At 39.3% G+C, this 25,504-nt stretch overlaps 1 gene segment (V, D, J or C); it reads left to right on the forward strand.

Annotated features, from left to right (window-relative positions):
• Positions 1 to 1,124: 1,124 nt before the first annotated feature.
• Positions 1,125 to 20,499, forward strand: LOC140471384 (Ig heavy chain C region, membrane-bound form-like). The segment is given in 9 exon segments: positions 1,125 to 1,217; positions 1,349 to 1,714; positions 2,896 to 2,931; positions 11,350 to 11,649; positions 13,702 to 14,010; positions 15,869 to 16,177; positions 16,641 to 16,970; positions 19,843 to 19,970; positions 20,111 to 20,499. Coding segments are annotated over 9 exon segments (1,836 nt in total).
• The last annotated feature ends 5,005 nt before the right edge of the window (positions 20,500 to 25,504 follow it).

Consider the following 25,504-nt stretch of genomic DNA (forward strand, 5'->3'; position numbering starts at 1 on the left):
AAATGTGCTGTTTATGACCGACATCCGTGGCAATTATTGATGTAATACTCTGTAACTTGCCAGACACTCCTGATGTACCCAAACAGTTACCTGCAATGGTTTCGATGTTGAGAATTATTTTCTAACTTCCCACCAGCCTGCTCCACTTTATTAGATTCTCTTTCAAAGGTTTACCTGAGTGTTAGGTATCACTGTCAATCCACTTTTTATTTCTCAGGCACACAGCTTTCCTTTACAATACATTTTCAAATATCTATCTAGTGGTCGGTGCATATTGAAAAAAGGTACAAGGAGAGAGATTCTGTAATATGGTGAGGTTCTTCTAATCTCCGCGTCCAAACAGTTTAGTGACATACACACACATTCTTAACATATTCATTTTAGACATGCTCGATATTAACTTGCCTAAATTGAATTTAGAAGCGCCAATTAGAAATCATATCATATTTTGCAATTTGAGAGAAACTTGGAGTGGTTGCAGAAATAAAGTCAGTAATTGTATTGTCTGACAATGGCATTAAACTTTGTTTTAGCTTTTTCTGCTTGTGGTTGTGTGTAGAATCAAAGGGAGTTAATTTCCAATTGAATATTCTACACATAATGACTTTGAACACGCTCTGTATTCAGTTGCACAAAGTGAATTTAGAAACATCTGGTATGATTTACAAGTTATTTTGTAGTTTGGCGGAGACTTGGAGTGTCCAGAAAAAAGTATTGCCAGTTAATTATTTGGCTGATAATATCTTCGAACTTTACTTTTAGTTTTATTTACTCGTGAATGCATGTTAAAATACAGAGAGCCAACTTCCAATTGAAATTGTTTTGTTGGTTTAAACAAAATATCTGAAAAATACTTCAAGCTGTTAAATTTCACTTTCCTCATTCAAAAAACACTGCCTAGATGGCTAATCAGCAAAACAATATCCCAAGCTGTGTATATTTCCATGTTTAAAATACTCTCGTGTAAATATGAACCCATCTGTTAGGGCTGTGCAAGGTGATACGAGGATCCTGTCTCAGCCTCCAGCAGGAAACCAACAGGCGGAACCTGTAAACCTGCCCCTTCTGATGATCATATAAATCCGGGTCACTGTGCTTTAGTTCAACACTCCTGGATCTGGTTTATTCAGAAAGCTCTTGACAGAACCGTTTTCCACAAGTTATCAGAATGATCAAGTCAACAATTTTTCTCAGTTTGTTACTGACATTTTTATCATGTGAGTGTTTTTTTGTTCATGTCTCTCTTTGTTACTGTCTCAATGTTTGTCTCCCTCAGGAAGGTAATAGACTCAGGCTTCTTTGTATCAGCATTAATACTCATGGGTTCTTTTTGTTTTCATTTTTAAAGGTGTCCAGTCGGAGATTGTTTTAACTCAACCAGAGTCAGAGAGTGGCCATCCCGGAGCCACCCTGAAACTGACCTGTAAAACCAGCGGCTTCGATCTTTCCAGTTACTGGATGCACTGGGTCCGACAGGTTCCCGGACAGGGGCTGGAGTGGCTGCTTAATTACAAAAGTTCATCCAGCAGTAACTATGCACCAGCGATTAAGAATCGATTTACTGCATCCAAAGACACTTCAAACAACATTTTCGCGTTGGACATGGAGAACCTGAAAATCGAAGACACCGCCATCTATTACTGTGCAAGATACCACAGCGAGAGGAACCAGGGATGGACCCATTCAAAAAACAGCTCAAGGGGACATTTTGCCAATTTCATCGTTCACTGACGGTCAGTACCCGTTTTAAATTCACTTCAACCAACTGCGATCTGAAACACACCTCCGGCTGCCTTTGACAAACCTATCAAAGAGGAAACATACCATTGAAACTAACAAACTGTGTGATATCACAGGACAATGTTTTTGGCATGTCGTATGTACTGCTGATACTTCCACCAATTAAAGGCTTGGACATAATGTTAGCTTTCATATATCTGACAGTTCGGGAAATGTCTACTAAGCGTGGTCTGCAAACCATGCCGTTAATTCTATAGACTATCAGCACTAAATGTCCATTTCACCTGAGAATTCAGACCCAGAGTGTATTACAGAAAATGTACGGGTCTAAATCACTGTGATACTACAGTGGGTCACAGTGATGTGCACAGTGACATCCTCATACAAAAACCACTGACAAGGGTTTGTCTCAAGCTGGCGATTATTACCATTGAAGGACAAGGAAAATAATGTGAGACTTAATTTAAATCCCATCCAGGAGTGACTAGTTTGGACAAATGTATAAAATTATTCTACTTTCCTCATGTTTATGGCTACATTTATGCACGCCAAACTTGCAAAAGTATTCCGAGCTTTTAAAATACAGTGAATAGGAAAAGCTGAAATATTCCACTAAATAATTTTTAGAGGAGCCTGAATCACCTCTTTCCAGGAATTAATGAAATTAAATATCTGCATTTTACAGCTTGCAGCCCGCCGTATTATTTGACACAATGTGTCTCACAGTGACATACTGGGGTGACACTGCAATTATGATCAGTACAAAAACCCGTTCCAGACCCCATTGTTTGAAACGAGTCAATGTTTACCTGTACAGACTACCTAAACTCGCATTTCAGTATTAGTTCTGTGGGGTATTGTGCAATTATCGCTGTTAAAATTGTAAATTTAATTCGCAAAATCGGTGATTATTATTGTAGCAGTTGGTGATTTTGAGAATCAGCTCATGTGTTACTCTGTGAAATATAAAACATTATAATAATTTAGTAAGAATGATCAGTATCCACTGTACAATTATAATGTGATGAAGATTTATCGCGACTTCATTTTGACAATGGTTCTGAATATTTAGAATAATGCAGGATTTTGTTTGTTTTTATGCAGAGTCAGTTATTGTGTGACCCAGTCCAGAGAATGTAACGCTGTGATTTGATTACTGGGGCCAAGGGACCATGGTGACGGTGACTTCAGGTAAGAACCTTGAACTTTCTTCGTGACTTTATTTTTTACTAACGTTCTATTCATGTGAATAATTCCTGAATTAAATGAAACTTAGATCCTGTGCTGAGCTTGATTTGGTTCCGTTTGATTATTGTTAAAACTGATTAGAGACTAACATTAAGTCTCAGAAAATGACTGAAGTCGTTGTGGCGGATTCAGATGCTCAGTGTATATCTTTTTAAAAATCAGATGGGCATTCTGTGTGGCTGACTTCCATGAAATACCTAAACTCTCTCAATCAGTCAGGTACATGCAAAGTTTAGTCACACCCACTATCTGTGAGTTTTATTATCGACAACAAATGATAAGAACTTAAAGATATTGGAAATATCACTAAATATCACTAAACAGGATGAAAATATGTTAATTTATTGAATATATTCCCCGGGTGCATAATGCTCTTACCATGATTGCATTTTGTCATTTGAGTTGTTAATTTTGTTGATGACAAGCACGTTGGATATTGCCATGGAATCTTCTTGCGGCATTACATTTCATTCTTTTGATTGGATGCTGTTTGTGTTTTATTTGATTTTGTTGAAAAGTTGATTGGGTTCTGGCTTTGCTTTATTTGATTGTGTTGAATTGAGTTGATTCATCTTGTGGAATTGAACTGAGTTTTCATGCTTTCAGTAATCGGTGTTTTATTTCGGCAAAGGGGAGTGTCTCTCTGGATGACTCTCAGTTACGAATATCTGTGAAGTTCTTTGTACTGAATCCTTTCAGCGTTTGTTAAACGCGGGGCAATATTTTTTCTGATTGACTGAAAGCACTATGTCCGTTTGTAACTGTCTGAAGACCAACTTAATGCAGAAACACGGAAGTGTGAGAAACGAAAAAAACGCGACATCTTTTTAGAGCTTTTTTTGAGATACACAATCTCAGTTCTCATTTTAAACGAGTTAAAGTCTGTTTTGAGCAGCCTCATTCAAAATAAAATTTGGGACTAAAATCTTAAGCTACCTAATTCATCAGATTTCATAATTGAGACGAACTTATCATACCATTCAATTCTAATGTTTTGTCCATTGAACTCATTTTATTTTGACCTTAAGGCGATTAATCAATAGATGCCTTAAGCTGCTCTGCTGTGCACTGCACAAGATTGACATGATCAGAAATACTAAATGGGTTGGTAATAAATTGAGTTGTTGCCGAAAGTGTTAAAGCTTTAAGCGTTGTTCAATAAGTTATCTCAGAACCATGGCAGCTGTTCTGACTTTTTATTTCTATTTGATTTAATTATTCGCTTGTGTGATGGTGAGCAGTTTTGATGGTTTCCAATTTGGGATATTTGTTGTGAGGTTACATTATGTTCTTGGTTCTTTTGAAAATGTTTGCAAAGAGACAGTTTTGCTGCAAACACATCGTTGATCCTCAGTGTTGTGATTTGGTCATCGTTGTTCAGTTGGTGAGCGAATGTGCTGCGGTAAAATTAAGCTAATATATTGTTGAAGCTGTCTTTGATTTCTACATTGCTTTAGAAATGTTTACATGGTTGTTGATAGTGAACTGCTCCAGTTTCCTCATTCAATGCAATCAGCATTGGAGTTGAACTTTCATTAAACCTAATATTTTAGTGAAAGGCAAATCGCAAAGGATTTGGAAATGAAGGGAAACCAGACACGTTAGGGTGCGAGTTTTATTTGAAAGTAACAATTGAGGACTGGTCTAATCCAAACCTTAAATTCGAAACTCAGAACTTAATTTACTACTGAAATCACAAAGTTTGTCTTGAAACAGTTTACAAGTCACAAGAAATATAAATATAATTTTAAAAGTATAATGTTCTAATTTTTCTTGTCATTGAGCAAAAATGCCATTACTGTGATATCATTAATCAAGAATTACTTTTCAATTCCGCTCTACCCGACACACAAGTTTCCTGGCTGGAAGAGATCATTGGAAAAGACGATTAAGAAATTCTGCTCCAAATATTTCGATGCTGAACAAATTGGTTTCACTGAATTGATCAGCTTTTCAGTTTAACTTGAAATGATTAATTCTTGTACATCTGATTAAATTTGATTTACTGGATTAAAAAATGTAACATTAACTGAGTGATTAAATCCATGCCATGCTTTAGATGTTCCCAATCCGTGTGTTTTAAGTAAATAGATACATTTTACAACACACAGGAACTGAAGAGTCATTCATTAGGAAACAGATGCTATAGTCGATTGTGTCACCAAGTCTAGATTTCGAATCAATTAAAATAATCCATCATCAACTCACCATGGGAATAAATGATGCAAAATCGGAGATTTTAAAGATTCCCTTCGGCCCAACAAGTCCAAACCCACGCTGAGCAACCACCCAGACACGTTCCCCGACGTTTACCCCGAACACTATGGGCAATTCAGCTTATCCATATCGCCTGACCTGCACATCTTTGGAATGTGGAAGGAAACGGAAGCATCCACAGGAATGCCATCCAGACAGAATGTGCAAACTCCATGCAGACAGATACCCGAGGCGGGAGTTGAACCCGGATCCCCTGGCACTGAGAGGCAACAGTGCGAACCACTGAGCCACAGTGCCACCCCCATAGTTTTCCTGTCCATGCATTCCAAAAGTTGCAGAATTAACAAATTTAGAGAAGACAGAAACTGGAGGGTAGTAGAGCACATTGTTTATTTAGACATTGAGAATAGAGGAATATTCATTTCAATTAATATACTGGCGCGATGTTTGGAATGTAGCAATCTGAATGAGATTGTTCACATTAGTTAAGTGTTGGTGATCATTTATTTCGACATTAGTTAATGCAGACAGAAACTGTTTTCAATTCATACATTTTCTTTTTTAAAAATCGTTCTTTAGAAAGAGCGATGAAGGAAAATAACTTGCCATTGCCAAGCACACCTGAGAGTAAATACTTGCCCTAATGGATCCAACAGACATGAATTTACACAATGGAATGCAGTATTGATTTTGAGCAGTACATGCAAAATTTCCAAAGTTCAAGAAATCTTTTAAGAAATAATTTAGAGAATATTCTATTTTCGCTGGAACTGTGCTTCAGTTGGTGAAATGGTACACCTCAATATTTTTCTTATTTACAATCATGATTAAGTTGATTAAATCAGTAGGTAATCTAACTTCATTGTGAAAACGTTCTGAGAAGCATTGATGCTTTCTCTCTGGCTCGTCCCTATTATGAAAGTTAAATTGCAGTGAATACATTTGATGTGACGAATTGATATATCTGCTCAGATCAAGACTGTTGTACAGTGTGTTCCCGTGTTATCTCGACCGAGTTGTCAGCTGTTCCTGACCAGTTGTAAATCGACCAGTTCGGACACCTGAATCTTAGACAGTTCAATTTCATGTGGCGCTTCAAAATCACTTTTGTCTGCCAGAAATTAGGCACCACAAAATTGAGAGACCTGACTGAATTGTTACAATCCGAATAAACACTTCAGTAACAAAAGTCAAATTGTAGACCCCTGAAGTCAATTGTTAGCAATGAAGGATATATCATTCAGTGAGACAGAGGGAAATATGCTGCATATTTTCTTTGTGCCTCTCTTGTCAATGACACATTCAGTGGCACAATGTGGAATCAAATTATTCAGAACTCATTGTCTGCATGTAATGTTACTGGCAAAGGTGATGTTACACTTCCAAAGATTCTAATCCATTTCAACCTAAGCAGACCATCTGGTGCAGCAACATACAAAGGGTTAAGAGGAAGGGCGTTCTCAGTTGAAAGCCAGTTAAATTTAAATTTATGGCAAGGCAAATCCTAGTTTTATTCCTCTACAGTTCCCATAGAGCTCGAACAATTCGGAATTGCTATCAAAGCATTCTTGGATAATTGTTGAAATGCTACTTTCATCATGTAAGCATTTTGTAACAATCCCTAGTTGCTGAAATCCTTGGTTAATTATTAACAAATTTGTGCACTCTCAAACCGGTGGTCTGTGTTGTCGGAGATTCTGTTCAGATCTATTATAACATAGTGGTAGTGTCTCTGACTGTGAGACAGGTGGTTTGTGTACATTTACAACCTGTTAGAGACTAATGTAATACCATGTCTCATCTGGTTAATTCGGGGGAAAAACCATTGAGTTCTTTGAGTACTGTTGGAATGCCACTCACAGAGGCCTGTGAAATCGATTTAATCGCTGTCCAGACTTGGGCCTCAGGTATTCGACAGAAGGTTGGCGGTTTGGAGCCTTTTTCAAATCAATATTTGTCACAGGCTTTTGGGAATTGTGAGCTGGGTTAATAGTGTAACTCCTCAAAGAAATCTGGAATTTTGACTGGCTGTTCTATCAATACCATTTATAACTAACCAACAATTAATTATTCCCAAAGCATATTTGATGACATTAAGTCGGAGCAGTTTTCGTTTGTATCAAACCATTACTGTGAGTGAATTTGACTGTTCAGTCTGGTGGGATTTTGGTTGAATCCAACACTTTGGTGGTAGCTTTTCAACTAGTTTTCAACTGATATCTCAGATCATCCAGTACATCTTCTTATAATGCTTTTCCAACAGAAGTCAGGAAAACTTAATCACCGTCTAACTCAATAGGTCTGAGTTCTCGTTCAAGAAAATATGAAAACAATTTGCTGCAGAAGGATCACTGCACTTGAAATGATAAGCTTCCTTTTTCTGCACAGGAACTGCCAGACCTGCCGCTTTTCTTCAGAGAATTCTGTTTTAATTTCGGATTTATCGCATTCAAAGTTTGTTGTTTCTTTTAAAAAAGAATTCCTTTATATGAAACTAGCTGTTCAGAGAGAAAATATATTTTACCAAATTGTGAATTTTCAGGAATATTTAGTACCTAGTCATCGTTGAAAGTGAGTGATCTGGCGTAGAGCCATAATTTCAGAAGAAGCTGTATGATGAAGTAACAACCTGTTCCAGAGGGCAATGGCTGCTGTATAGAATTATAGAATCTCTACAGTGTGGAAACAGGCCATTTGCCCCAACAAGTCCATACCTACCCTTTGAAGAGAAACACACCCAGACCCATTCCCTTGCCCTGTAGACCATACATTTAACGCTAATGAACACATCTAAATTACATATTCCTGAACACCACGTGCAATTCAGCATGGCCAATTCACCTCCCTTCGCATCTTTGGAGTGTACGTAGGCGGGAGTTATTCTGACCACTCAAATAGAGAATGTCGATGCTCCTGTTCCAAATAATCAACAGGAATATTTAAAGAATATTTTCAACAAATAATTCGTTGAAATATTTTAGTAAATAGTGTTCAGCACCTGTGCTATCTGAATTAATGACACAATGATAGGAATGTATGATCAGGCGTAAAACACTCAGCCCCTTGAGCTGTTCCACCACTTCCTTAAAACATGGTACATTTGCGAGCTAACCTTTCACTAAAACTCTTTAACACATCTGATTAACAAGCAATAACTATCCCAGATTTAATGATTCAACTGCACGTGACAGAGGGAGACACCATTTCTGAAAGGCATTTGTGTAATATGTAATGTGACACAATAAGGATTTAATTAATTGCTCGTGGAAATAAGTTTTAAATTTCTAACAATTTCCAACTCAATCATCCAAATCGTCAGGTCCCTTTAATTTAACATTATATTTCTTTATTCCAGGGAAGTATAATGTATGATTGCCGTGCTAAAAATGAGGAAAACTTTTTGCCCATGAAATGATTAAGAAGTGGTTCACTGGAAATACAATCAAACGACACACAACGAAACTATTGAGCACGTCATCTTTGTGTGGACACGCAAGCGCCAGAATAATCTTCATTTTTTCTATTAGTTATTTGCATCTGTAGATAGGCGTGGAAATGTTTGGCATTTTGCATCTCCTTGAGAGATCAGTCGACTTTGGCCTCCTTGACTTTCTGACATTTGTGTGGTATTAGCATTTTCACAGCTCTGTCAGGAAGTGAATTCCATGGCTGTGATCCAGAAAGAGTAAAGGGGCAATGAAAGAATTGCAAGTCAAAATGTAGTAATGTTTGGATGAACAGTCAACAGTCTTATCCACATATGATAAGATTGAACCCTTTTGTGTACTGTTCAACGAAAGAATGAACCTTTGGGTTTCTCAGTCAAAGAAAGGGTTTAAGGTCAAAACATCAAATGATTTCAAGAAGGTGATAGTATTTTCAAGCGTTGAAGGAAACAATAGATATGTGGGGGAGAAAAAGTTGAACCGTGTACAACGTTGGTTGAAAATTGTGATAAAATTAAATGGGGCATGGTTGATAAGTTTTCACATAACAGCAAAATTGGTTCCATAATTGACAATAAAAGTTATCTAAAAGAACAACGAGATCATGATCAGCTGGGCCAATGGGCAGAGGAGGGGCAGATAGAGATCAGTTTCAACTGAATATGACTCATTGCATTTTGGGAACAGAAATCAGGAAACAACCTAAAGTGAATGGTAGTGCACTGGGTCGTGATGTCGAACAGAAGCACCTGGGGATTCAGATACATAGATTCGTGCAGAGTTAATGATATGGCAATGGGTAGCTTTGTCGAACATAGGGACCTGAGGGATCAGATACATATACTGTTGAAAGTGGTGTCTCAAGTAGCTGGCGTGTTGAAGAATATGTTTGTAAAATGTTTTCTCATTGCACAGAGTATTGAGTATAAAGGTTGTGAGTTTGTGTTGCAACTGTACCGGACATTGGAATCAACTGCCAGAGGAAGTGGCAAATGCAGATCTAGTTACAAAATTTCCAAGACCTTTGGACAGATACAGGAAGTGAATAGATCTCGATTGATATGGGCCAAATGCAGGCTAATGGAATTTGTTTAATTTGGGAACCATGGTTGTCATGGACAAGCTGGGCCGAACGGCCAGTTTCTGTGTTGTATGACTCTCTGAATCTCTGACATTATGGTGGAGTAGGCTGAAAGTCGGAACCTGGTGATCTAGTGAGGAGGGAGGTTGGTGATGTGGTAGATTTTGAGCTGATAGCCCGTGAGGTGTTGGGTGGCTGCTGGGTAAGCTTGCATGCACCTCGTCTGGCAGGGTGGCATCAAAGAAAATCATAATGGTCACAAGGAAATAACTTGGTCGCATTGTGCTTGGTAGGTCGTTTGAGCAGCAATTCAGGGTGTCTCTCTGGTGCCAAGATGGTTAATTGAGTGGCCAGCAGGCTGCAGGGCTGGTTAGTTGAGAGGTGGGCAGGGTGTCAGGAAGTTTAGTTGATCGTTGAAGCAGAGTGCTGGGCTGTTTCGGTGACAGAAGGTCATTGTCCTGATGTGACACGTGGATATGATGTCAAAATGTAAAGCTCGGGGTGTGGCGAAGTGCAGATGGGAACAGAGCTGGGATGCAATGTGCACAGGTTGACTTGGGTAAGATGAGAGATCAGTGAAGGTCTGAGTTCATATCTGGGGGAGGGATATCCTGTCAGGGGTTGTCAAATGTCTGGTGTCAGGACTAGATTCACCAAGGACCAGGTGCAGTGTAGCAGGAGTGGAATTGAGTGAAAGGAATCGAGATTACATTCTTGTCTGGAATATGGATTGCCTTGAATGTGTGTTGTCTCTTGTGATGAGGGTCATGCGTTCCGAGGGTGAATGAGCGTGTAACGGTGTAGGGGTTGTCAATGTGAGTGGAAATTGAGGTTGAGAAGAGAGTCAGAGCGGTGGTTAGTCTGAGAGGTTAGAGTTTTACGATGAACTGCTTGTAAGTTTGTCGGTTATTGAAGTAAAAGAGTCCTTGTTCATTTCTCGAATCATATTCACATAAATACTCAGTTCAGCGAGCTGTCACATTCCAAAGTCTCTGAACCTTAATGGTCCTCCATATTTCAGAGGTCTCCAGAATTCAGATAATTGCCAAGTCGATTATTGAGCTCCAGATAATTAGCATGATATCAGCTGTGACAGGCATTCTCTCAGTCCCAGTGCCCTGCAACTGCCTTCTTTCCAGAGAGTAGATTCTGACTGACATTGATAAGCGAGGAAGGGATACTGGACTCGAAACGTTCATTCTGGTTTCGCTACACAGATGCTGCCAGTTGTTGGGTTTCTCCTGCAACTTCGGTTTTTATTTCCAATTCCAACTTCCACGTTTTCTTGGTTTGCATTTTGTGAAACGACTCTGCTCGTCACCTGCAATCCAATGAAAGTGTTCGTTGGTGAGATTTTCTAACAGTTACTTTTCGTGGGATCAGGGTGTTCTTATTTCTAAGTTTTATATAGTAATGGTCAAGGTCGAGGGCATGTTTCTGAAGAGGGAACCAATAGATCAAGATCAACGACTGATTGGAAACAAAAATAAACTCAAGGTTTGCTGAAGACTTTAGCAGGAACACACTAGCATACATTTACAGCTGAGGAAACATTTGGGTAACCAATCAGGTCGAATTAACAGAAAGTAAGTTGCTCAATTGTTCATTCTATCCTAGAGACTGCATCTCCCCCCACACTTTATGGACTGGTCTCCTCCTGTCAGCAACACAATGCCGACGGTTCTGTGATCTTTGGTTGTTTGGCCATGGACTATTCCCCGGACGTTACCAAGGTGACCTGGAAGAAAGGTGGGAACCCAATCACGACTGGATTGAAGACTTATCCATCCGTGAGAAACAAGAAGGGAGCTTACACCCTGAGCAGCCAGTTAACCCTGCCTGAGTCAGAAGCGGATTGCAGCAAAATCTCCTGTGAGGTTCAATACAGAGGTTCAAAGCAGAGCACTGGAATGCCATGTAAGTCTTGTGGGAACTGAAGCGAACAGCACATCTGTGGTTAACATGATTTGGGCATTAGTTATAATACATTTGACATAGCCATAGAGATATACAGCACAGGGAAAGGTCATTCGTCCCATCCAGTCCAAGCCAATCAATAACAGCCCCCTAACTATTCCAATTCAATATGTCCACAATTGATCCATTGCTTTGTGTGACTTGGCATTTCTTATATCCATCTAAATATTTCTCACATATTATGCGGGGCTCAGCCTCGACATGACTTACTGGCACTGAGCTACAGAATCACACCCTGTGTGTGATTTTGTTTTCCCCAATATCCTCCTGTCCTTACCCTAACCCTATTCCCTTGAGACATTGCTCCATCCATGAAGGGGAAAGGTTTTGTTCTGTTTACTCTGTGTATGTCTACCATAATTCCAGACATCACAATCATCTTCTCTCTCAATCTTCTCTGTTCCAAGGAAAACCCCAGTTTGGTGAATTGCATTTCATAATTAAAAACCTCCAGCCCAGGAAACATCCTGTAATATCTCCACAATGCTGCCTTCTGTCTAATCACATTCCTTCCGTAACATGCAGTCCTATACTACACATGATGCTTCATGTCTGGCTTAACCAGTATTTTATTAATTTCCAATATCATCTCCCAACACCTGATGTAAATGTCTTGGCTCATAAAAGCAAATACTCTTCGCACCTTTTTATCCCTCTGCCACATTACTATAAGGGATCGATGGGCATGCAATCCTTTTCAGGGTTCCACCATTGAAAACATAATACCTCTTCGTTTCTTCTGACCAAGTGCATCACCTTACACTTATCCATAATGATTTTAATTTGCCATTTTTCAGCACAAGTGGCCAACCCTTCTGTATCTTGCTGCAATCTAAAGGTATCATGGTCACTCCCTGCCAACTCGGCAACTTTTGCTTCAGCTGTGAACCTACCAGCTAAATCTCCTACAGTATATTCTAAATCACTTTTACATAATTGAGGCATCAATAAATAAACACTGAATCCTTCAGATCACCACTAGACATATACTTCCAGCCACACAAACATCCTATGGCCATTATCCTCTGCACTCTGCCACTCAGCTACCTCAGGATTCAATTCGTCAAATTGACTTGACGACAACTGGCTCTGATCTTTACTATCATCTGGACATCGACTTATTTCGTTGAAAACTACCATCAAATTGCTCAGACATTACTTCCCGTCAATAAAATCGTGCTGAGAATTGTTGATTCATCTTCCAGATGAAGTTTAATTTCCCTCTCCATAGTTACAATATATTCCCTACTACTGAGTCTAACTTGAGCCCAGCCTGTGGTTTCATTGCTTTTCCCTTCATCCATCCAGCATAACAATACCACACTGGCAGTTTTGCCATATCCCCTGTGGCCAGGAATGATACATTATTGCCAGCGACCCACTATTTCATCCTTTGCCTTGCATACATTTTATCTGCCCTGGAAATATAACTATTTTTCTTCTAGCAAGACAGAACATCACATCATCTATCCTAATTCCTGAAAAAACATCATACTTCTCCATGTTTTCTATACCCACACATTCCCTCACACTGGTGAACATCAACAATTTTTACCGCCCTTCTACATCTTTCCCTGTCTCGCTTGAAGCCATTATATTAGGAATATTGAACTCCACTCCTGCCCCTCTCTCAACATGTCTCCATGATATCAAGTGCACACTTCCTCCTTCATGCCGTTAACTCATCTGCCTTGTTTATCATGCTCCTTTCATTGAAATGATTACCATTCAACCTTACTATCTCAGCCTCTGATCTAACTGACCTTCTTGACTTCCTTGCTGTGACCTCTAATTTTTATCATTACATTGTCATTATCACATCGTCCTGCTAATTGTACTGTGTTGATTTCATCTTCTATAGCACTCTGCATAATTATGATACTTGTAATGTTCAGGTTAGTATCTATTAGCCATAATAGAATTAGTTAGAATAGATCTGAATGTATTTGTTATCAAATTTGTCAGATAATTTATGCATTGTTTTTCATAAAGGCCCATTTCTCGAGCCAACTCTTCTTCTCACCGTGAGTCCCAGTGAAGAAATCGCAAGCAGCAAGTTTGCAACCATCGTGTGTTCAATCATTGATTTCCATCCGAAGGAAATCTCCGTGACATGGTTGAAAAATGGCCAATCCATGGATTCTGGTGTCTCCACGTCTCCTGTGTGTGAGACGAATGGGAACTTCTCGGTGATGAGTCGGCTGACAGTCCCTTATAGTGAATGGTTCAACAGCGCAGTGTATACCTGCCAGGTCACTCATGGAGAGAACACTCAAAGTCAAAACATCACCACACCCCAGGGTAAGACATACAGACGAGAGAACTAGAAATCATTTTGAACTCCGATGTCAATCAGATGCACACATTTATCAAAGTTAGTAAACAGCACTAAGGTGTAGAGCATCCTATTCACAAACGTGCCATGTATTTCAGTTTGAGTGTTACATTAGCATTGCTCATAATTTAACATTTTGTCAAATCAGAAAAGCATGTTTCCCTCCATATTGAAGACATATAGACAGTGAGCTGGATTAACAGTCTTTTTTTAAAGTAGTTTGTTGGCTGACCACACTTGGAGAGTCAGAGTGCCGAAACCATGCCTGGTGACTTGCTGAAGGATAAAGGGGTTGGGGGTGGGGGAGGGGTGCGTGTCTTGTGGGGGCCGGGGAGCAGGGTCAGAGAGGTATTTCTTTGAAACTTAGAACATGCTGAGAGGCCGAGATTGGGTGAACGTGGAGTAAATGTTTTGGCCAGTAGGCCAGAATAGGACATGAGGGCATATCCTCAGAGTCAAAGGGTGCACCATTTGGAACTGAGATGGGGAAAAACTTCTACAGCCAGTGGGGTTGCAGGTGTGGAATTCATTGCTGCAGAGGGTTATGGAGGGCAAGTCAGTGACTGTACTTAAGGTAGCGATAGATCGGTTAGTACATGGAGAAGGCTGGAGAATGGGGTGGAAAAACATACCAGCCATGATCGAATGGCAGGGCAGACTCGATTGGCCGAACTGCCTCATTCTGCACGTTTATCTTACGATCTTGTGGTCTCAAAATGACATGGTAAAACATGCAGCGACCCTTCTTTCAAAATAAATCAAAATGTGTTCAATGCTTCATTTCCAGCTCAGGAATGAACTGTTGTCCTTGGGCATTGTACGTCATAGATTTTATCTTGTACTGAGCTCTTCAACTTCATTCATGGGACCAGGCCGCGGACCAAGTTGGTCTCACATTTGATTAATCTGTATAAACATGACCTAATTGAGCCATTTTAAGTTACTCTCTGCAGTTCGTGGATGTGGCAGGAGAATACATTCTAGTGGTAAGGCTACAGTAGGGATGAACGATCTATGAAATTGAGTTAGGCTGATTGAGCCCAGGTTGAGGATGGAAATGTTCATGCAGTGAGCAGTGGAATCTGAATAATACTCGCGCAAATTTCCATCAAGTTGGTAGAATAATTGAAGACACTCGTATTTGTTCAGTCTTTGTTCTACTAAGAAATTCACTGTTTTGTTTTTAGATCTACTCCAAGTTTGACAGGAGTAATAATATCTCATAGTATGTTTTAGAGAATGATCTCACACTAATAATGTCAATTATTTTCAATAATGTTAAACATGTTGAATAGAATTTCTGTGACTGATCACTGACCCTGTAACACCTTATATCCTCTGAAAATGCATGAGAACAAAGACAATAATTATGATTGATTACAATTTGCTCAAACTTGGGGATGAAATTTGGCATTCAGAATGCCCAGCAGCATTTGCAAGTAAATTTCATGAACATAGAAATGAAGTCGTTATATTCAGATTACTCTTGTCACAAGTATCAATGGATGGTCGTAAGTGAGTGAAGAACTCTAGAAGAAAGGTAATTCCATGTGTTACGCCGTGGTATCTTTGATTTTACTTTTTCACAGGTTTCACTTGTTACAAAGGCAGTGTTCTTTATGAATAATTACACGGTGCATGTTATCGATAATAACAAATGTTTTCACAAATCAAAATATATAAACAACAGGAACCAACATTTCAGCAATATTTGGAAGCTGCCATGTCAAAGGTGGTTTCTTCACTTCATGTGGGAGTAGCCTGAAGGCTCGGTGTTTTGATTCTAAAGAGGCATTTTTCATTGATTTGATTTCTGTTTCATAGGAGTTAATGAGTGCCACGATTACACAGTTAAAATCCTACCACCACCAGTAGAACAGGTCTTACTGGAGGCGACGGTGACATTAACCTGTGTTGTGTCCAATCCTCCTTCTGGAGTCAATGTCACCTGGATACAAGAAAAGAAGACTCTGAAATCAGAGATTGTTAACCAGCCTGGAGAAGATCCCGACAGCGTGATCAGCAAATTGAGCATTTCTACCGAAACCTGGCTGAGTCACGTTAGTGTTGAATGTGTGGTGAACCATCCATACCTCCCGACTCCTCTGAGAGACTCCATCCACAAGGGAAATGGTGAGTGGTGAGAGGAACGAACAAAGTATTCCACGTGTAATCTAGATCCAGTTACATACATGGCATGCTTAGATTGGCTCCAAATAACGTTGGGAGCATGAAAGATGTGTCTGATGGCAGGATAGCTAAACATCTGACTGAGAACAAAATGGACCAAAGATTGATCTTTTATGATTATAAGTCAAATAAAGTGGGAAGAAACCTGATTTGTATTTTTAACATCAGCAATGACAAATGTACAGGATGTGTTAGTTGTGGGTTAGAAACATGGAGTCGACTTTCGAATTAAACTCTTTTTATCTTAATGAATAGAATGGATATCATTCTGCTGGTTTAGAAAATGAGAGCGTATAAAGCCCAAATTTTAAAAAAAACAGAACTGGCATATTTTAATATGTAGTTAAATGCAATATTGATTCTGGATTTTTATAGTTGATTTATATTTGTTTCAAATATTCTGCAGGAGAAAAGCTACTGGAGCCATCAGTGTCAATCCAACTGCCACCAACAGAAGATGTTTCTGCTCAGAGGTTTCTCTCCCTCACCTGTTTAGTGAGAGGCTTCTACCCCCGAGAGATCTTCGTCAAGTGGACAAACAATGACAAGCCGGTGAATCCCAGTAACTACAAGAACACTGAGGTGATGTCGGAGAGCGAGAATACCTCCTTCTTCATGTACAGCCTGTTATCCATTACAGCGGAGGAGTGGGCCAGCGGTGCTTCTTACTCCTGTGTGGTGGGACATGAAGCGATTCCATTGAAGATCATCAACAGAACAGTCGATAAATCCAGCGGTAAACCGAGTTTTGTGAACATTTCACTTGCACTGATGGATACGGTTAATTCATGTCAATAAAAAAAACTCAAAGTTGTTTTTAATAATTCAACAAAAGTAATAAAGCTTTTTCCTCAAATTGTGATTTAAATATACAACCGTTTAATTAATTGTGTTTCCCACTTTTACTTATATTCCACCTGTAAAGTTAAATTGGATTATTAACAGGTCTAGGACTCGTGTCTTGTGCAGTTAATGTTCCCTGCACAGGTAAACTTAGGATCGGAGGCAGACTAAAGCTCACTCAATACCAGATTCTGCAAAGAACCTTATCCATCTTAAATTCCATTAAAACGAAATCTTAAAATGCCCAATTTCTCTCAAGTAAAGACCACGGATTTTGAACTTTGTTTTCCTGATTCCCCGATTGCACATTCTCACAAAATTCATGTCGGCTTTAAACTGCCACAATGCAACAATTGGGAACGCAATCTTAAGAGACATTTGGAATTAGTTTTGATTGGAAAATGCCAATCGCAAACAGTGCAGAGTAAGTTGAATATGACACTTGTTTCTGTGGAACGAGGGATCTTGTACCAGTGCAGTGGTTGACAGAATGCATCTTTATTTCCACACCAAAGAGACCCGAAATGAAGGTTATTGTTGTTGAGCCCAGGTAGGGGGAGAGGGGAATTATTAATGGTCTGTACTCTTACTCACACTGCAGAGTTTTCAAGATAGAAGTCCTCTGTAATGTAACCCAGTTTCTGACAGTAACTGTCAGCTTCTTCTATCCTGTTCGAAGATTCCATGTTTCCATGCAAAATAAAACCTTTGCGTCTGCCCAATTCGATTGACCCTATTAATCGTTTGTTAACATTGACTCCCCTTAATCCAAAACTGGTATTTACATCATCCCAGTGTGTAGCGCATAGTTTTGTCTCCGGTTTCTGGAGGACATGGGATAAATTCTGTTATTCGAACATCTGACATCATTTTGCTTCAAGTACAGAACATTTGTAGATATTTTGTAATCAGCATGTTCAGAAATGCAACTCTGCATATCTGGAGTAGTGGGGATTTGTTCTCAGGTCTCGTCTCAGAGACAGAAATTCTTTCGCTGTAAAAAAAGAGTTGCTCACATCGAGGGCCGAATGGCCTGTTCTGCGCTGTATTGTTCTATGTTCTAAAGCATCTATCTCTCCACGACGATCAGAAATGTTCCTGACAACATCAGGGTCAGATATAAATGTTGACAATTCATAAAAAGTGGAACAATAATGCAAATTACAATCTAGTATTAGAGCTGAAACAGTTACAGAGAAATGCTCACAAATACACATGTAAAAACACATACACAGGCTCTCACCTAAAGACAGATGCTTATGCACACACATAAACGTGCATACAGATGAACTGTCACACACTCTGATATACACAGAGCCAAACATGCAAATAGTACTTGAACAATCATCTAAAACGCACAAAAACGCACGTACACAGAAAGAATAGCACGTGCACGAGTGAACAAGGATATCCACACATAATTACGAAAAGCATAGATGCAAATTCATACACAAATGGACATGACTGCATTTCTATTCATGCAGCATAATGCTGACCGACATACATTCATACGCACAAAGCTACAACATCTGAAAAATGTCCTCCCACATGTAAACTCACACAGGCACATATGAGCACAGGGTTAGACATTAATATTATTATTTTTTAATTTTCATAATGACAAACATATGATTGCAGAGGCAGCTTAATTTATTTTTAAAACACTTTGATCAGCACTTATATATGGTCACACACACACATAAATTGAGAGTCTCACGTGCAGACGCGCAAGTAATGGGGTGTTTATTAAACAAGGAGAATGGCACAAGCGTCAGCAAATATCCACACATAATAACACAAACAAACACATCCGGCAATGGTTTAGGATAGATTGCCACACAAACAGAGATCATTTCGCAAAGATAAACATCCACCAAACATGACGTTGCATGCTCACATTTATTGAGTACAAACATGAAAATAACCGAATGTAGGTAGGACCTGAAATAGACAGATCCTGCTGTCTATTGGTAGGATGGCACTGACGAAAACTAGACAAGGACATTAAATGATAGACATAGGCGTCAAAGAAGTGCCATGTTAGCATGATGATGCTTACGCATTGTGAAGGGAACAAGATTTACATACAACAAGCACATGAGCACATCAGCAGTAAAGAATATGAGTATGTTTATTCATGCACACACTCCAAAATGGGCAGGTGTAATGTAAGAGACACGCATTACCACATCCACAAACACAAGGAAAAATATACACATCAAGCAGCAGAAAAAATAAATTAAGAGAGACATGGACAAAAACTTATTCCTAAATATGCAGGTCCTACAAACAAAAATATGAAGCAATGTTTTTACTGTGGATGAAATTTATGTTCATGACTTGCCAAACAATTGGTTACCAATATATCATGAAGATGAGAACCATATTTAAACTTCATCCAGTGACGGACTAAATATTGAACTAAACTGCGGTCACATCCCATATTTAAAATATAATGATAAAATTAAAATATTTGTTCTCTGTAAGTATTCCTCAAATGATAATATTCTTCAATAATAGATTAAAAGGCAAAGTAATTCGAAGTTTTCCGGCACGGACAATAAGGAATAATGTGCAGTTAGTTTTAGTAATTTCTTCCTGAGAGTCCGTAATGCATTAATACATGCAGATAGAGAGTCAAACCTGAGAAACACCTGACTGCCTAAAGAAGATGTAGCAGTCTCTAATTACAATACTAAGGTGCAGATAGATCAGTCAGGATCAATAAACAATCTGAATACGTTCTCTCGGTTTTATATTCATAGATTCAATAGATCGCACTTGGATTGAAGACTATGAGGATGATAATGGCAACATCTGGACAACTGCTTCCACATTCATCACCCTGTTCTTCCTGAGTATTTTCTACAGCGCTGCCGTCACTCTGGTGAAGGTGAGAGTAATCAAATATTTCACACAGCAAGGAGCTACAGATGTTTTGTGAAATAACAAAGTGTGCCACTGAATGCAACTGAGAACCTGAATACATCGGATCATAAACATCTGCATCATGACTTTATCTGTCTTTTCCAGGTTAAGTGAATGAGTTGTGGACACCGTAGATTTTCCTCATCTGCCTATCAAGCCTTCTGAATTCCCAATCTACAATCTGTCCTGTTGCTGACTCGAAGAGTGAGATCACTTAAGTTTGTCAGTGTGTAACTAAGAAAAATATTGATGGCCTTTCGTTTTCACTTTGATATCATTGAGATTATTATAGTTGGAATAATTTATAGCTTACCAATTCAATTTGTTTTTTTTACTTGTTCCTTATTCAGAATGGTTGCCTCCATTATATGTTGAGTCCTTGTATTCTCTTTCTGGCGATTGTTACAGATGTACATAAAATTCACGGCTCATACTGCATGCAATCTCGTCTCAATGTAGCATCCAGTCAATATATTCACTTCTATTAACTTTAACAAAAGCTTTTCGATAAAAATGCTTCTGAAGTGGTTAATAAATCTTGAATGAAATGCACTAACTTTGAGTTTGCTTGATTCTTTTTTCAAGGCCAATAAGTAAAAATATATTTTCCCAAGTTTACACGTCCCACTCCCTTCCCAAAAACACTTTTCACTTGATCTGTCCAGTTATGTTTCATTCAGTCATAAGGTTAATGCTGCACCACCAAGTGGACCACTAATATAAATGCATCTTTCTCACTGTCGGTCTTCGAGAATTCTCCAGAGGCAGAATGATTAGACACCATTTCCTCTTAAGCACAAATCGTCACGCCCACGGGTCACGTCATAATAAAAATCAGGAACATCGCTCCACAGAAACGTATAAGAGGCAGACAATGGAATAAGAAAGTTGAATCTGTTTAACAATTAAAAGTACTCCCAATGTCAGGACAGCCTGGGTTAGCAATGCTGAACTAAGAGAGGATATTTCTGAGGGGTGGTCCAGTAAAGCAAAATAAATGGAAGTCCGAAATAAGAAGGTGATGCAATTGTAACAGTCCCTCCAGTTGTCAGAGTGAAATTGAAGAACAAAAATGTAAAGAGATCTCATTTATATATAAGAATAATGGAGTTGTAATAATAGTGAATTTTAACCTTCCAAACATAACCTGGGACAGCCATAATGTTAAGGACTTGGATGGTAAGGAATTTGGTACATGTGCTCAAAAAAAGTTTCTCAATTAATATGTAGATGTAACCACAACAGAGAAAAAAATCTTCACCTTGCCTTGTGATATGAAGCGGGGCAAGTGATTGAAGTGATTGCAGCGGAGCAGTTTGGGGCCAGTGACTATAATTCAATGAGTTCGAAAATACTTATGGTAAGGATAGGTCATGTATAAAAGTTAACGTTCCTCATTGGATTCGGGGAAACTTTGATAGTATGAAACAAAAATTCCAAGAGTAAATTATAGTAAACTGTTTGCAAATAAAGGGAGAGCCAACAAGTGTGAGGTTTCCATAAGTGAGGTAACGAAACTGCAGCAGCATTGCATTCCCTTTAGAGTGAAGGTAAGGCTGGTAACACGAGGGAACAATGGAGAAATAAAGATGCTAATGTTCTGGTTAAGAATAAAAATGAGTTGTATATTAGATATAGACAAATGAGATGAAGTGAATTTCTTGTAGAATATAAAAGTTGTAAAGACATTTTTAAAAAGAGTAATCAGGAGGGAGAAAAGTGATATGATATGATATATGATATATGAAGATTGTACCGATCTTCACCACTTCCTCTGGCAGCTCATTCCATAAATGCATCATCCTCTGCATTAAAAGTTGCCCATGAGGGCCCTTTCATTTATTTTCCTCTCTCACCCTAAACCTACACCCTCTAGTTCTGGACTCCCTCAACCCAGGAAAAAAATCCTGTCTATCCACTATATCTACGCCACTCAAGATGTTATACCCCTCGCCCTCAGATGCTCCAGGGTAAACAAGCAGCTTATTAAGCATCTTATTATATTACTGAATGTGGCCTTGAAGATGTAGAAACCGGGAAGGAGTCCTACATAAACCATACTGCATTTTACATGAATGATATCATTGTTTTAATATTAGTTAGTTTAAAATCAAGGATGGATGCCTTTTCAATTTCTAGAGCTTGCAGTTAATAGAATCTATAAATTATTTCTGTATTTGTAATAACTTTTATCAACCCGTCATTTTACATTTAGTTGTTGCAGTTATCATGTGAATTACTGCACTTCACTGAGTACTTAACCAAAAAAAAATCCCCAAAGCACAATAAAGTATAACTGCAAATTAAATACTGTCTCTAATTATTACAAAATAAAAGTATTTAGCAATTGAATGACATCAAATTGCTGGGAATGTGGTAAGCTAGTCAGATCTGAGGTCGGTTAGAAGTTTCAGAAGGTCATTACTAAATTTAAAGTGTGGTGAAATAATTGGCAAATGAAATTCTATACAAATTAATGTAACGTGATGTATCTTGGTAGGAACAGTGTAGCAGGTCACTTATTCGAATTTGCACGTCAAATTGGGAGAGACAGATAAAGGGGTCTCACACAATTACATCAGTCACTCAACAAATTGCCAAAGGAAAAGGAAGACCATCAAAACACAAACAAAGCTCTAAACTTTATGTATAAATAGAGAGATTTGATAGGAGGGATGCCTTGCTAGATCCCTATTAAAACTGGTTTCGACGATAATTAAAAGTATTGCCTGCAGTTCCTGCTGCCACATTATAGAATGGGCACACAAGCAGTGGAGAGGATGAAGTGAGAGTTAAAAGAGTGAAACACAAATTTTTGAGTGTGTATATTTTTGGAGGAGATGTCGTGCTGTTCCCTTCTTTCTTGAAAAGAAAAACAGGCTGAGGGGTCAACAATTATGAAAGGTTTTGATCAGAGCAGGTGCAGAGAAAACATTTCCTCCATGGGGTAGAGCAGAAGTAGAGGCTGTCAATAAAAAGAAGGAAGCATATGTCAGGTATAGACAGGATAGATCGAGTGAATACTTAGAAGAGTATAAAAGCAGTTGGAGTGAACTTAAGTGAGAAATCAGGAGGGTCAAAAAGGGGACATCAGATGGCTTTGGCAAACGGAGTTAATGAGAATCCAAAGTGCTTTGATAAATACATTAAGGACAAAAGGGCATCTCGGGAGAGAATAGGGCCCCTGAAAGATCAGCAAGGCGGCCTTTGTCTGAAGCCGCAGAAGATGGAGCAGATATTGAGTAAGTATTATGCATCCGTACTTACTGTGGAAAAGCAAATCGAACATATGGAATGTAGGGAAATAGATGGTGACATCTTGAAAAATGTCCATATTACAGAGGAGGAAGTGCTGGATGTCTTTAAACGCATAAAAGTTAAAAATCCCCAGGACCTGATCAGGTGTACCCTAGAACTCTGTGGAAAGGTAGGGAAGTGATTGCAGGGCCTCTTACTGAGATATCTGTATCATTGATAGTCACAGGTGAGATGCCCGAAGCCTGGAGGTTGGCTAACGTGGTGCCACTGATTAAGAAAGGTGGTAAGGACAAATCAGGGAGCTACAGACCAGAGCGTTTGATGTCAGTGGTGGGCACGTTGTTAGAGGGAATCCTGGGGGTCAGGATGTACATGTAATTGGAAAGGCAAGGACTTATTAGGGATAATCAACGTGGCTTTATGCGTGGGAAATCATGTCTCAAAAACTTGACTGAGTTTTTTTTTGAAGATGTTACATAGAGAATTGATGAGGGCAGAGTGGTAGACATTATCTATATGGACGTCAGTAAGGCGTGCAACAAGGTTCCCCATGAGAGACTGGTGAATAAAAGAGACCTAAAAGGCAACGTTTTCACTCAGAGGGTGGCATATGTATGGATTGAGCTGCCAGAGGAAGTGGTGACGGCTCGTATAATTGCAACATTTAAAAGACATTTGGATAGGTATATGAATAGGAAAGGTGGTAGGGGTATGGGCCATGTGCTGGCAGGTGGGACTAGACTGGGTTGGGATATATGGTCGGCATGGATCAGTTGGACCCAAGAGACTATTTCCGTGCTGTACATCGATATGACTCTATGAGTTCCCACGAAATCCAAAAGGGAATTAAGATGAACCTGTGCTCCAAGGTCTCTTTGTTCAGCAACACTCCCTAGGACCTTACCATTAACTGTCTAACTCCTGCTAAGATTTGCTTTCCCAAAATGCAGCACCTCGCATTTATTTGAATTAAACTCCATCTGCAACTTCTCAGCCCATTGGCCGAACTGGTCAATATCCTCTTGTAATCTGAGGTAACCTTCTTCGCTGCCCACAACACCTCCAATTTTGGTGTCATCTGCAAGCTTACTAACTGGAACTCTTAAGCTCGGTTCCAAATCATTTATATAACTGACAAAAAGTATAGGTCCCAGCATCAATCCTTGTGGCACTCCACGAGTCACAGGCCTCCAGTCTGAAAAGCAACCTTCCACCACCATGCTCTGTCTTCTACATTTGAGCCAGTTCTGTGTCCAAATGCCTAGTTCACCCTGCATTTAAGATCTAACCTTGCTGACCAGTCTCCTCTGGGGAGCCTTGTCTTACTGAAGTCCATATAGATCACCTGTACCGCTCTGTCCTCATCAATCCTCCTTGTTATTTCTTCAAAAACACTCAGTCCAGTTTGTGAGACATGATTTCCCATGTACCAAGTCACGTTGACTATCCCTAATAAGTCATTGCCTTTTGAAATACATGCACATCCTGTCCCTCAGGATTCCCTGCATCTTTATGCGTTTCAAGACATCCAGCACTTCCTTCTCTGTAATATGGACATTTTGCAAGGTTTCACCATCTATTTCCCGACAATCTATACCTTCTATATCCTTTTCCACGTTAAATACTGATGCAAAATACTCGTTTGGCATCTCCCCATTTTCTGCAGCTCCACACAAAGGCCGCCTTGTCGATCTCTGAGAGGTCCTAATCTCTCCCGACTTACCCTTCTGTTCTTAATGTATTTGTAAAAACATTTTGCATTCTCCTTAGTTCTATCTACGAAAACTATCTCTTAAATATACTCCTCCTGCCTTTATACTCTTTTTCGGATTACTCTATATATCCTGTTTATACCTTACAGATGCTTCCTTCGTTTTCTTAACTAAACCCTCAATTTCTTACCTGGATAGGTGCAACTCTGACAATCCTGAACAAGCTTGACACAAAGCTGCCTGTCTGTTTGGCACCACATCCACAAACATTCCGTCCCTCCATCGCCGGCACTCAGTGGCAGCAGTTATTACACTCTACATGGTGCACTGCAGAAATTAACCAAAGATTCCAAGACATCACCTTCCAAACACACAACCACTTCCGTCTAGAAAGACAAGGGGAGCAGGTACTTAGGAACACCACCACCTGCAAGTCCCCTCCAAGCCTCTCACCATCCTGACTTGGAAATATATCGCCATTCCTTCACAGTCGTTGGGTCAAAACCCTGAATTTCCCTCCCTACTGGCA

The sequence above is a fragment of the Chiloscyllium punctatum genome, chromosome Y, assembly GCF_047496795.1.
Source record: "Chiloscyllium punctatum isolate Juve2018m chromosome Y, sChiPun1.3, whole genome shotgun sequence".
NCBI classification, from domain to species: Eukaryota; Metazoa; Chordata; class Chondrichthyes; order Orectolobiformes; family Hemiscylliidae; genus Chiloscyllium; species Chiloscyllium punctatum.